The 11860-nt window shown below is 63.4% G+C and overlaps 2 protein-coding genes across 2 annotated transcripts in view; one reads left to right on the top strand and one right to left on the bottom strand.

The window, feature by feature from the left end:
• POLR2E (polymerase (RNA) II (DNA directed) polypeptide E, 25kDa) overlaps nt 1-776 on the top strand; it is a 4383-nt gene extending 3607 nt beyond the window's left edge. Inside the window, exons 5-7 of the mRNA XM_006897942.1 lie at nt 185-243; nt 452-530; nt 711-776. Coding sequence (XP_006898004.1) covers nt 185-243; nt 452-530; nt 711-776 — 204 coding nt within the window. The remainder of the gene's footprint in view (nt 1-184; nt 244-451; nt 531-710) is intronic.
• A 1464-nt stretch (nt 777-2240) lies between these two features.
• The window catches only part of HMHA1 (histocompatibility (minor) HA-1), a 15986-nt gene continuing 6366 nt past the window's right edge, over nt 2241-11860 (bottom strand). The window contains exons 4-23 of the mRNA XM_006898009.1: nt 10425-10509; nt 10281-10353; nt 10105-10171; nt 9651-9788; nt 9389-9453; nt 9171-9281; nt 8875-8955; nt 7766-7954; nt 6920-7057; nt 6446-6636; nt 5672-5790; nt 5505-5588; nt 5330-5431; nt 5083-5255; nt 4471-4659; nt 4266-4403; nt 3800-4026; nt 3400-3643; nt 2660-2735; nt 2241-2548 (exon numbers count right to left, since the gene is read on the bottom strand). Coding sequence (XP_006898071.1) covers nt 2241-2548; nt 2660-2735; nt 3400-3643; nt 3800-4026; nt 4266-4403; nt 4471-4659; nt 5083-5255; nt 5330-5431; nt 5505-5588; nt 5672-5790; nt 6446-6636; nt 6920-7057; nt 7766-7954; nt 8875-8955; nt 9171-9281; nt 9389-9453; nt 9651-9788; nt 10105-10171; nt 10281-10353; nt 10425-10509 — 2798 coding nt within the window. The remainder of the gene's footprint in view (nt 2549-2659; nt 2736-3399; nt 3644-3799; nt 4027-4265; nt 4404-4470; nt 4660-5082; nt 5256-5329; nt 5432-5504; nt 5589-5671; nt 5791-6445; nt 6637-6919; nt 7058-7765; nt 7955-8874; nt 8956-9170; nt 9282-9388; nt 9454-9650; nt 9789-10104; nt 10172-10280; nt 10354-10424; nt 10510-11860) is intronic.

Raw genomic sequence — 11860 nt, forward strand, 5'->3', positions numbered from 1 at the left:
GGGCGCAGGACGGCCGGGACGACTGTCTGTGTGGCTCAGTGCTGACGGGGGTGGGGGGGGACAGGATGACCGTGCGTGCGAGTCAGTGCTGATCGGGGCGGAGGGCGCAGGACGGGCCAGGGTGACCATCCGTGTGGGTCAGTTCAGGCATCTGGCTCCACAGTGACAGCTTCCCTCTTCACAGCTGGTGCCTGAGCACGTCGTCATGACGAAGGAAGAGGTGACCGAGCTGCTGGCTCGATAGTATCCTTTCTGGACGCACTGGCCCTGTCCCCTCCCTGCCGCCTTCTTCCAGTCTGGACCCTGTGACCTCATGCCCTCCCCATCTTCTGGCCATTCTGGACCCCATGGCCCATCCCCTCCCTCCTTTCTCTGACCTTTCTGGACCCTGTGACCCCATCCCCTCCGTCCCTTCTCTGACTTTGCTGGCTCTTTCCTGACCACACCCTAGCAAACTCCGTGAGAACCAGCTCCCCAGGATCCAGGCCGGAGATCCAGTGGCACGATACTTCGGGATAAAGCGTGGCCAGGTGAGGGCCAGCCCTTGCCGGGACCCAGAGGCAGCTAGTCAGGGTCCAGCAGGCCAAGGACACCCCCTCCTGCCACTGGGGACCTGAATCCTAATCCTGGGCTAGGGCAGGGCCTGTCGTGGGACCACCCTGTGTGTCCCTGCCCAGCGCACCTGTATTGAGGTCCCTGTCCCCCTACAGGTGGTGAAGATCATCCGGCCTAGTGAGACAGCCGGGAGGTACATCACCTATCGGCTGGTGCAATAGTGCTGACTGACACCACAGAGGAGGCCCCTGCTTGGAGCGGGTCAGTGAGAAGTGTCGTGAGCTGCTTCCTGCGTGCTGTCCCCCACAGCCCACCCTGGTGGCCTACCAGTGTCCACTGCAGAACCAAGGTGTTCACTCTGCAGCTGAGGGACGAACCTTCCAGACAGCTGGGGCCTGGACTGAGTGGCTCCAGCATCTTGCAAACTGGGGAGACTTGGTGATCCCAGAGACCTGGGGCCCTGGCCATGTCACCAGGGCCTGCGGCTGTCCCCACACTTGTGTCACTATGGCCTGCACCTTTCTCCACACCTGACTCACTGTGGCCGGTGCCTTCCCCACACCTGACTATGTCACCACTGCCTGCGTCTGCTCCCGCACCTGACTTTGTGCTCTCGGACCCTGGCTTGTCATTGCAGGGCAAGCCTCCTGACAGGGCGAGGTGATGGTCCCAATGTCTCCATTTGTGGGTCAACCTCTTGCCTTTCTCCAGCCTTGGAGACTGGCCCCCTTGGGACACCACCCACTGCATGGACAGCAGGCTTTGGCAGTGAGGACATGGCGGCTCAGTGCAGACGTAGTGGGTCATTCTGGCCCGTGCCCAGAGAGGGCGAGGGGGTCATGAAGAGTCAGTCCCCCCTTCTCTCCCCTCCTCCCCAAGCTCTGCCTGTTGCTCCCCTCGTGTCTGGTGCCCTCTGACCTCAGCAGAGGATGAGGTCCACAGCCCTTAGCCCTGTGACTCAAGTAAAGATCTCTGAGGAACTGTGTCTGGCTCTTCAAGAATTATATATTGGGTTACCCTGTGTGGTGCTGGGCCAGGGTCCCTGAGGGGGTGTGACCTGCTGGCCTAGCCACCTTGGTGACCTGGGGCCACAGTCAGGCGCCCCTGAAGGCAGCCCAGCACTCCTGCTCACTCTTAAGCACCAGCCATGCCGCAGGGGACCCTGAGGAGGTCTCTCCACAGCAAGACCAGCCCGCAGGGTCCTTCCAGGGACCCTCGGCCTTCCCATCCTTGCGCTTTGCCTGGAGTGACCAGCCATGAGTGTGCAGGGCCACCAGGCCTGGGTCTCACTGCTTCAGACACTGGAGAAGAGGGTCACTTCTGGCACCTTCCACTGCAGCTCTCAATGCTGGCACACACACTGGGGGACAGGGTAGGTGGCCCCATGGGCCAGCATCACATCCCAGTGAGAAGAGGGGACCAGAATGAGGGGACAGACACCAACCAGCTCGACCTTGTGTTTTATTTTAAGCAAAGTAGCCCTGCAGCCCAGAGGGCCACCCCAGGCTGCGGGGAGTCACCATGTCATGTACCTGACCCCACAGTATCCAAAGGTTTTCCAGAAAAGTCCAAAGAATAACCAACAACCCTCTACCATGGGCCACCCCGAGCTTAGGAGCCTGCGTGATGCCTTCAGCTCAGCTCTGCCAAGGCCACTTTCTGCCCACCACCTGAGGTCCTAGGACTCAGGCCACATGGCCCGGCAGGTGCCCGGTAAGGTGAGCCCCTAGCCTCAGGGCAGGCAGCCAGACACTGGCCGAGGTGTTATTAGACTGGTTGGTGTTACACATCGAGAGGTGCCTGGCCAGCTCGTCCCCGTCACTGGGTGCCACCAGCTGCTCCTCACTGATGCCGTGTGCACCCTCCAGGCCTGCCTCATCCCCCTGCCTCTCCAGGACGCTCAGGCCATGCAGGGCTGTGGACCCTGCTGAGGACAGCAGGTCTGAGCCTTCTTCCAGCTCCGAGTCGGAGTCGTTGGAGAGCAGATGGGAGCCTGGGGGAAGTCAAGAGGGGCAGCGGCTGTCGGAGACTCAGATGTATTGACAGCATTAGACTGTGTGCAGGCAGGAGGACCCAGGAAGAGGGCTGCCCGACTCCCACTCACCTCGGGGCCCGTCCTCAGCTGCCTCCAGGTCCGACACCTGCACCACCACCTCAGACCACTGGCCAGCTGCCGCGTCCTGCAGGGCATCGAGGTTGGGGGCTGAGCTCAGGCTCCACCCACCCCCAGCCCTCCAGGTTCACCTATCCTAAGTGAGAAAGGCCTGCTGGTGCTCCTCGCCTCTGGGGACCCAGTTGGGGAGCAGGACTGCTGCCCACTGTGGACATCCGGAGTTTAGCTTGACACCCTACCTGTGACTGAGAACTAGTCCCCAGGGGGTCACCCTAGGCTGCATGGGCTCCAACCAGGAGAAGCATCCTGGAAGTCCCCATGTGAGGGCGAGGCAGCTGGAGGCCATGCAGACACAAGCCCAGATCACCTGGGGCTCCAGACCCTAGATACATCCTGTGCTCACGATTGCCACAGAGGCTACACACCCCACCAGAGAATGGCCGGACCTCCTGCTGTTCCAGCCTGAGTGGACAGAGGTCCACCCTGCCTTAACTGGTTTCTGCACCCACCCCAGAAGGGCCCTGACCACCCTCCTGCCTGTTTCCCTGTCTGTCTGAGGGTGACCCTGGGACACACAGGCAGCCAGAGGCAGGTGGGACAGGCTGGGCCTAGCTGGGGGCCAGAAGCTGGTGGGGGCCAGGGCCCTCTGAGACGTCCCATCTTTCCACATCCACATCTCTCAGAGCTCTGACCCTTGTCCCCTGGGGAGACCCCACCCCAGCACCACCCACACGGGCAGAGGGCAGGGGAATAGCCGCCCCTACCTGGACCTGCGCTGTCTCCTCTGGCCCTTCGTCAAAGACCAGGCCATAGTGAGCGATGAGAGTCTCCACCACGCGGGCCTGGTGGGGGTAGTCCACCAGGGAGGACAGGGACACGGTGGCCTCAGTGGGCCGGGGCCGCAGGAGCGTGGGCCCAAACACGATGCCCAGATTCCCGGGCGTCATCTTGTTCTCCTCCTCCACCTGCACGATCCTGGGGGCAGCAGGAGGCTGGGCACCTCTCCCTCCTCCGGCAGGTGCCTCCCCGCACAGGTGCCCCCCCAGCACACAACCTCTCAGGGGCTGCAGCGGGGGAGCTGCAAGACCCCGGCCCCAGCGATCCCCCCACACCTGCCCCCGGGCCCCTCACCTGCGCAGGTGCCGTAGCAGGTACTGCAGTGTGGCGCGGTTCTCGGGGGGCAGGTCCCGAAGCAGTTCCCTCAGCTGACCAGCCATGGCCACGGCAGCGGCTGCACTCTCACCACTGTCCCGCCGGCCCCTCGAAGCCGCCTTGGCCTCGGCCTCGGCCTTCAGGTTGTCCTTGGCCAGACCCACCAGCTCGTGGTACAGGCGGAAGGAGACCAGCGGCTCGGGCAGCTGGGGGTCAGCGTGGTGGGGTCAGGTCTCAGTCCACCAGGCCCCGCCTCCGCGCAGCCCCGCCCCCGTTAGGCCACGCCCACACAGAGACAGGTCCCGCCCCACACCCAGGCAGGCCCCGCCCCAGATAGGCCCGGCCACCGGATGGGCCCCCGCCCCTTCCCACAACCCCGCCCCGTCCTGATAGGCCCCGCCCACACGGAGACCGGGTCCCGCCCCGCCCCTCCCGGCCACCTCACCTGGCGAAGGTAGAGCTTGAGCACGTTGCTGATGTCGTGTGGCGAGGCCTGAGACAGTTCCACCAGCTCCTGGCCGTTCTCGAAGGCCTGGCACAGCTTCTCCACGCGGGTCTTCACCCCGTTGACCCGGTAGATGCCCTGCGGCCCCACGGGCGGGTCAGTCGCGCCCTCTCCTCCACCCGCAGCCCCCCGGGCGCCCCGTCACCTTGGTGTGCAGCGCCCGCCGCTCGATCTCGCCCACACATTTCTTGATGAGGAAGGGCACACCGTCCGCAGTGCCCCGGGCCGCCTGGCCGAAGTCCTGCCCGAAGAGCTGCAGCCGGCCCTGCAGCTTCTTGCCCCCGCACTGGATGGCCAGGGTCTCCAGGCATTTCTTGTGGCAGGCCAGGCAGCACTGGGGGCGAGAAGGGCCTCAAGGCGCTGCCACCCAGGACCCCAGGGTGGCCACTGCTTCTCCCACGCTGGGCCTCATACACGCCACCCCAACTCCGCCTGCCAGTGCGCTCCTGATCGTCCTGGAGCCCCGTTCAAGCCGCCCCTTCCCCAGACCACCCTGGACCCCACGCAGGGCCACACCTCCCCTCTAGACCACCCTGGACCCCACGCAGGGCCGCACCTCCCCTCTAGACCACCCTGGACCCCACGCAGGGCCGTCCCCTCCCCAGACCACCCTGGACCCCACGCAGGGCCGCACCTCCCCTCTAGACCACCCTCGACCCCATGCATGCCAGGCAGCGTCCCCTTCTCAGGACCCACCCCGGCCAGAAGCTGCCCTACCCTCAGGCCCCCCTTGGGCCTCCCCCCCCCGCGCGCTCACCTTCTCGCACTCGGCCCCCTGGAAGTACACGTAGCTGTTACACTCCCTGCACTTAGCCGGCGTGCGCAGCTTGCGCAGGTGATGCGTGCGCGCCGCCTTGGACAGCCCCACGTTGCGGAATGGCCCGCTGGGCACAGAGACGGGCAGCCCGGGAGCCACGCTGTCCAGGTCACCTGCGGCGGGTGGGCAGTCAGCAGGGTCCAGGCCACTCCCCCTCCTCCAGTCCCCAGATCCCTGCAGCGCTCACCCTGCTCGAAGGCCGACGCCCCTGGAACCCCCTCCTGGGTCAGCTCCTCGCTGGAGGACATGGTGCCACTGGACGAGGTGCGCTCGAACTTCTTGAAGTCCCCTGAGCAGGACACTGACCTTAGCTCTCCAGAGCCGGCAGGGACGTGTCCCCTACCACCACCAGAGGGCCTCACCTGGCCCGGACCCCGGATCCAGGCAGCTGTCCACGTCTGACACTGTGGTGGGCCAGGACTTGTGCACCTGGTGTCCGCGCATGCCTGGAAGGCATGTGTCTGGTCAGGAGCAAAGGGTGTTGGGCAGCGTCCACTCCCACCCGGCATCCCTGCTGCTTGCCACGCACCTCGCCGCTCTTTGCCTGGCACCCCCTCCTCAGGCCCACTTGTGTCTGGGGGGCTGCTGGCCTCCACTCCAGCCCCATCACCGTGGAAGCTGGTCTTCCGAACACGCATCACTGGGGACCTGGGGGTGGCATGGAGAGGGCTGTGATAGGGCCCCACGGCCGCCCCCCTTCAGGTAGGAAGTCTGACCCCTGTGGTTTGATGAACTATGTCCTCCACTCTGGTCTTACGCCGGCCCCTGTGAACAGAATCTCGTGGAAAGGTGCCTTTGCTAATGGCATTAAGCTGGCACACGGTGGCCACACCAGGGCACCATGGGTGGTACCATCCACCCCAACCAGACCCAGGGCTCTGTCCACTCCTGGCGAGGCTAGGGGGCAGGGCAGAGCTGCCCACAGGGTCCCATGGCCTCATCTCTCTCTTGCAGTGTGCCATGTTTTAACCTCTGCACCACCAAGGTGCCAGCACAACTCCAGACCCAGCTGAGACATGACAGAAGGAGACATGGTCACATGAGGTCAGAGGCCAAGAAGAGGGAGAGGCGGCCGGGTTCCCAGGATCTGAGAGAGCAAGGACCTGTCATAGAGCATGGGAGGGAGGCAGCCAGCCCCACACCCTGGATGCGAACCCCTGGCTCCAGAAGTCAGAACCTGCTGCTCTGATCTTGGAAGCCCCTATGGTGCGGCTCAGCGGGGTCCCTGGGGCAGGGCTCTGTGGGGACCCTTGGGGTGGCTGAGGTGGGTCTCTGGGGAAGCCAGGCCCTCTCCTCGCGGTACCAGTCGCTGGCGGAGACGTGGGGCTCAAAGTCGTAGTGCACGTCCGGCTCATCGCCGCGCTGCAGCTGGCGCACGTGGGACGCGTACTGCTGGCCCGGGTCGTACAGCTTGCTGCTTTCACACAGCATGTGGAAGTGGACGGGTAGCGGGGCTGTGTGCATGTGCATCAGCTCGTAGTAGGAGACAGTGGCCTGGGGACAGGGCAGGGACTCGGTCAGAGGGCACACAGGACCCAGTCAGGAGAGTGCTCAGGGAGTGTCCTCAGGGCCAGGCCACCGGGGATCAGCGCAAGGTGTGATGGCCATGGCCACAGGAGCCACCAGGGACCAGTGCAGGGTGTGACGGGCCATGGGGGGTGGGGTGCCGCCGGGGACCGGTGCAGTGTGTGACGGCCATGGCCACAGGTGCCCTCGGGGACCGGTGCAGGGTGTGACGGCCATGGCCGGGGGTGCCAGCTCTGCCCACAGCACCCACCGACTTGATGGTCTGGTCACTCTGGCGCACGACCTCCTGCAGCTGCCGCAGGGCTGTGACCTTGGTGTCCTCCAGCTCCTGCTTCTGAGTCTTGGCGTCTGCCACGCAAGTGCGGTATGTGGCCATGGCCTCCTCCGCCTGGGGGGTCCACATAGGTCCTTGGCTGACCCACCCGGGAAGCCAGTGCTCAATCAGGCAAGGAAGGGGGGTTGTGTCTTTAATCATGTATCTCCAAGAGAGACGTGTCAGAGCTCGCTAAGGTCAGCTGAGTGGGACTGCATGGACAGTGCTGGGAACTGGGCAGGCGCCTATCGGGGAGGGCATGGTGCTGACTGAGCTGCCACCAGAACGTGTGTGAGCGACAGAGTTGCAAGAGGCAAAGGGGGTGCTGGGGGAAGGGATGGGGCTCCTGGAAGGTTGGGGACAGGGCTACGCAGTGATGAGGTGTTTGGGAAAAGTCCAGGCTAAGGAGGTGCTATGGGAAAACTGTGTCCCCCAAAAGGACATTCTGAAACCTCCCCTGATGCCTGTGAGGGTGACGCTGTTTGCAAAGGGGTCTTGATGTCAGTTGAAGAAGACCTGCTGGAGCTGGAGGGGTCCCCAGGAGGGCGTCCCGAGGACAGCAGGGTGTGAGGATGGAGACAGAGCTGGGAGCCAAGGGCCATCAGAGGCTGGGGGTGACCAGGAAGCTCCCTGCCCAGAGCCTCTGGAGGGGACAGGGCAGGCCTGCACCCTGAGTTCAAGCGCCCAGCCTCCAGAAGCAGGAGTGGTGTCTAGTTCGAGCCTCCTGCCCCAGGCCCAGCGCCATGGGCCAGTGTCCAGGTGGGCTGGCCAGCCTCCCCACACCTTGTTCTTGGCCTCCTCCTCCAGCCGTCGCCGTTTGTCCAAGGTCTTTGAGGCTGCACCGCCTGTCCCAGGCCCGCCGGCCACCTGCTCCTCCTCGGCCTTGGCCATCAGCAAGCGAGCCTTGTCATGGTCCTCACAGCGCTGGATGTAGCCCTGCTTGGCTTTGCGCAGGTTGGCCTCGGCGTCTTGCTGCAGGGTCCAAGGGAGGGGACAGTCCAAGCATGGCCAGATCTGCCCCACCCGGCAATGCCATGCATGGCACGTTCCATCACCCGCGTGGCTCCCACTGAGGTCGAGATGTCACCTTCAGTGGGACCCTCATAGAGATGTGGACCCTCCCCCAGAGGTGAGAACCCTCTTCTGGAGGCGGGAAGAGGTGTCCCTGCCTGAAACCGACCATCAGGTATCTGGTGGCCATAGCAATGCAGCCACTGACACACTGAGTGGAGGAAGTATGCACTGGGAGAGTGTGCAACGTCACGGGGGGAGTGCAACACCACAGGGGGGGTGGGGTGCAACGTCACGGGGGTGTGCAACGTCATGGGGGGTGTGCAACATCATGGGGGTGTGCAACATCACAGGGGTGCAACATCACTGGGGGTGTGCAACGTCACGGGGGGATGTGCAGCATCACGGGGGGGTGAAGTGTCACGGGAGTGTGTGCAGCATCACGGGGGGGTGCAGTGCTACGGGGGGGGGAGGGTGCAGTGTCACGGGGGGGTTGCACCGTCACAGGGAGATGTGCAGCATCACGGGGTGTGCAGTGTCACGGGGGAGTGTGCACCGTCACGGGGGTATGTGTGCAGCATCACGGGGGGGGTGCAGCGTCACGGGGGGGAGTGTGCAGTGTCACGGGGTTTGCAGCGTCACGGAGGGTGCAGTGTCACGGGGGGGAGTGTGCAGTGTCACGGGGATTGCACCGTCACAGGGGGTGCAGCGTCACCCAGGCTGTTTCCTAACACATCACCTGGTGGCCACGGTGCCCACACACCTAAGTGGGGGAAGAAGGTGGGTGCACACCACGCCTGGCTCCTCCCACCCTGCTCTCGTGGGTAACACAGCTCCTCCCAGCTCTGACCTGGCGGCCCCGCCCCCAGGACACCCCCTACCAGCTTCCTCTGAGCGCGGTGCCACGTCTCCTTGATCTCCTTCCTGCGCTTCTCGTGCTCCTGGCGCCGCAGGGTCAGTGGCTGTGGGGAGGCCAGGGACAGGCCATGCCAGGCTGCCCACCAGGCTGCCTGACTCCACCTGCCCACTGAGCCATCCTGCCCACCTCCCAGCCCCCTGCGGGCTAACCCACTCACTCAGCCTAGCCCCACCACTGGGTCTTCAGACCCCGCTTCCCCACCACCCAGCGCTCCAGTCCCCCGTCCCCCCACGCCCGGCCAGCCCCCACTCTGCCCACCTGCAAAAAGGCCTGTGTCTGCACTGTGCCTGCTGCCTGCACCACACAATGGCCAAACTCCAGGTCTTGCTCCAGAGCCAGCGAGTAGATGGACAGCAGGGGCATGTGGGGCTGCAGGGATGGCATGGTCACCCTGGCCCGCATAATCCCTCAGCAGCCCGCTTCCTCCCTGCACCCTGACGCCTCTCCCAGGTCAGGGCCTGACGCCACTCCCTCACCTCCTGCGTGACATTCTGTCTGCAGTTGTGCACCAGCTTCTGCAGGCCTTTGGAGAACTCCAGCTCTGCAGGAGGCAGGCAGGTGTGAGGGGGCAGGGGGCGAGGGGGGGTCCTCAGGGCCAGGTGGGGCAGGGGGCAGGGAGCAGGGGGTGTAGGGGGCAGGGAGCAGGGAATGTAGGGGGCAGGGAGCATGAGGCAGGGCAGCAGGGGTCGCAGGGGGCACCAGTTCAAGGCTGGGTCCACTGGCACGCTGACCGCTCACCCAGCACGATGCGTTTCTCCAGGTAGGTGATGACGTCCTTCATGTACTTGGCCATGTTCTTGGTGTACTGGAGAGCTACATCCACGCCCCCCTCACAGCGCTGCAGCAACATGTCCACCTCCTCGGGGGGCAGGCAGCCTGTGGGGGCCCCCACTCGGCCTGATCTCCTGCCACCAGTCCGTCCTCACCCTGACCGCCACCTTCCCACAGCACCTCCCTAACCCAAACTCTGCTGCTGACCCTGCAGCCCCCCACTGCCCCGTCCACCTTGACCAATGACCTGTCACTTCCTGCAGCTCCCCACTGCTCCGTCCACCTTGACCACTGCCCTCACTCCTCTCACACCCGCAGGTCCCTCCACCTGCTGATCCTGGCCTTCTGCCCTCACCCATCTGAGCCCCTCATCCTCTTCTAACTCAGTTCTATGCTGCCCCCCTGCCTTGTGGACACTCACCCTCGGCCCAGTCCTCTGTGCTGGGCGGGGTCGTCTCACCCCCCTGTCCATACAGGTGCTCCATGGCCTGTGCAGGGCAGACACATGAGGCAGTACAGTACCCCGAGGACAGCCGTGGCCATGGCTGGCTCACCCCCGCCCTCCTGCCCAGCCTGTCAGCCTCTTCTGGGGCTCACCTGGCTCAGGTCCCCGACGGGCACCGACAGAAGGGTGCTGCTGTCCACTTCGCCCATGAGGAACTCAGACACGCTGTGGGTCAGGAACGTGTCACAGGACACCCTGCAGCCCGCCCCCAGCCCCCCTGCAGCCCCAGCACTCACGTGCTGCTGAAAGACACAGCAATGGCCTCCAGGGACTTCTCGAACTCCTGCTTGTCCGTCTCATCGCTGCTCTCGTAGTGGAAGCCTGGGGCAGAGACAGGGTGAGGGCCGTCCTCACCACGGCCAACGACGGGACCCCTCAACCCAGAGAGACTCCTTGTACATCCTGCAAAACTCACTGTGATGTATAACGAAATTGAAAAAGAAAACAAGCAAGTGCACCTTGAGGCCCAAGATAAACGATCTCCTGGCAGGTGCCAGGGAGCTCTGGCGGCCTAGTGCCTGGGGGGTGCCCTGCCCGCCAAGTGTGGCATCTGGTCACCAGAATCGACGACTAGCTGCTCTGTGGGGGCGAGAAGACAGGCAATCTCCTCCCCTGAAGCCCACGTGGGTCAGCTGGGAGGCTGTGTGCGCAGTTGGTCTGTGTGTGCCGTCGGTGTGCGTGTGCCATCGGTGTGGGTGTGCCATCGGCGTGCGTGTGCCATCGGTGTGGGTGTGCCATCGGCGTGCGTGTGCCATCGGTGTGGGTGTGCGATTGGTGTGGGTGTGCCATCGGCGTGCATGTGCCATCGGCATGTGTGTGCCGTCGGTGTGGGTGTGCGATTGGTGTGGGTGTGCCGTCAGTGTGAGTGTGCCATCGGCGTATGGACGAGGTCAGCACCCTCGTCCTGCCTTGGCTCAGGGGGACTGTGGTCCTCAAGGGGGCATTTTTGCTTTCCAACATTTTCCAGGCGACCCTAGCGGCATATTCAGGTTTTTATTGCTATTCCCTGGACACTGACAGTTGTTATTGTTGTTATGTGCCCTCGCACAGTGTGACCCACAGCACCCTATGTACAGCAGCTCGGAACTCTGCTCAACTCTTGGCCAGTCTCACCATCTCTGACACAACTACCCCCATCACACCAGTCACTGTGTCAGTCCATCTCATCCGGGGTCTTCCTCTCCTGTGCTCTCCCTCCATCCTTCCAAGCATGATGTCCTTCTCCAAGAACTGGTCTCTCCCGGCCACGTGCCCAGTGTGTGTGAGACAGAGCTTCAAAATCCTAGCCTCCAAGGAGCAACCTTTATTTCACCCTCTCCAGGATAAATGTGTTTGTTTTCTTGGTAGTCCACGGTACATTCGAGACTCTTCTCCAACACCACAACTCAAAGACACTGATTCTTCTTCTGTCATCCTTAGTCATTGTCCAGCTCTCAGATGCATAGCAAGTAAGATGCATAGCAAATAACTGAAAACCGGGGCCTGGATCAAGCTCACCTTAGTCTCCAGGCTGATATCATTGCTCCTCAGCTCTTTTTATTCTATTTTATTTTTATTTTATTATTTTGTGTGTGTACCGTCAAATCGGATCTGACTGGTACAGGAGGAGACTGTTCCTCCTTCTCCAGCAGAGCATCTAAGATGCATAGCAAATAACTGAAAACCGGGGCCT

Source organism: Elephantulus edwardii, unplaced genomic scaffold, assembly GCF_000299155.1.
Source record: "Elephantulus edwardii isolate Elephantulus edwardi_28Jun2011 unplaced genomic scaffold, EleEdw1.0 scaffold00217, whole genome shotgun sequence".
Taxonomy (NCBI): domain Eukaryota; kingdom Metazoa; phylum Chordata; class Mammalia; order Macroscelidea; family Macroscelididae; genus Elephantulus; species Elephantulus edwardii.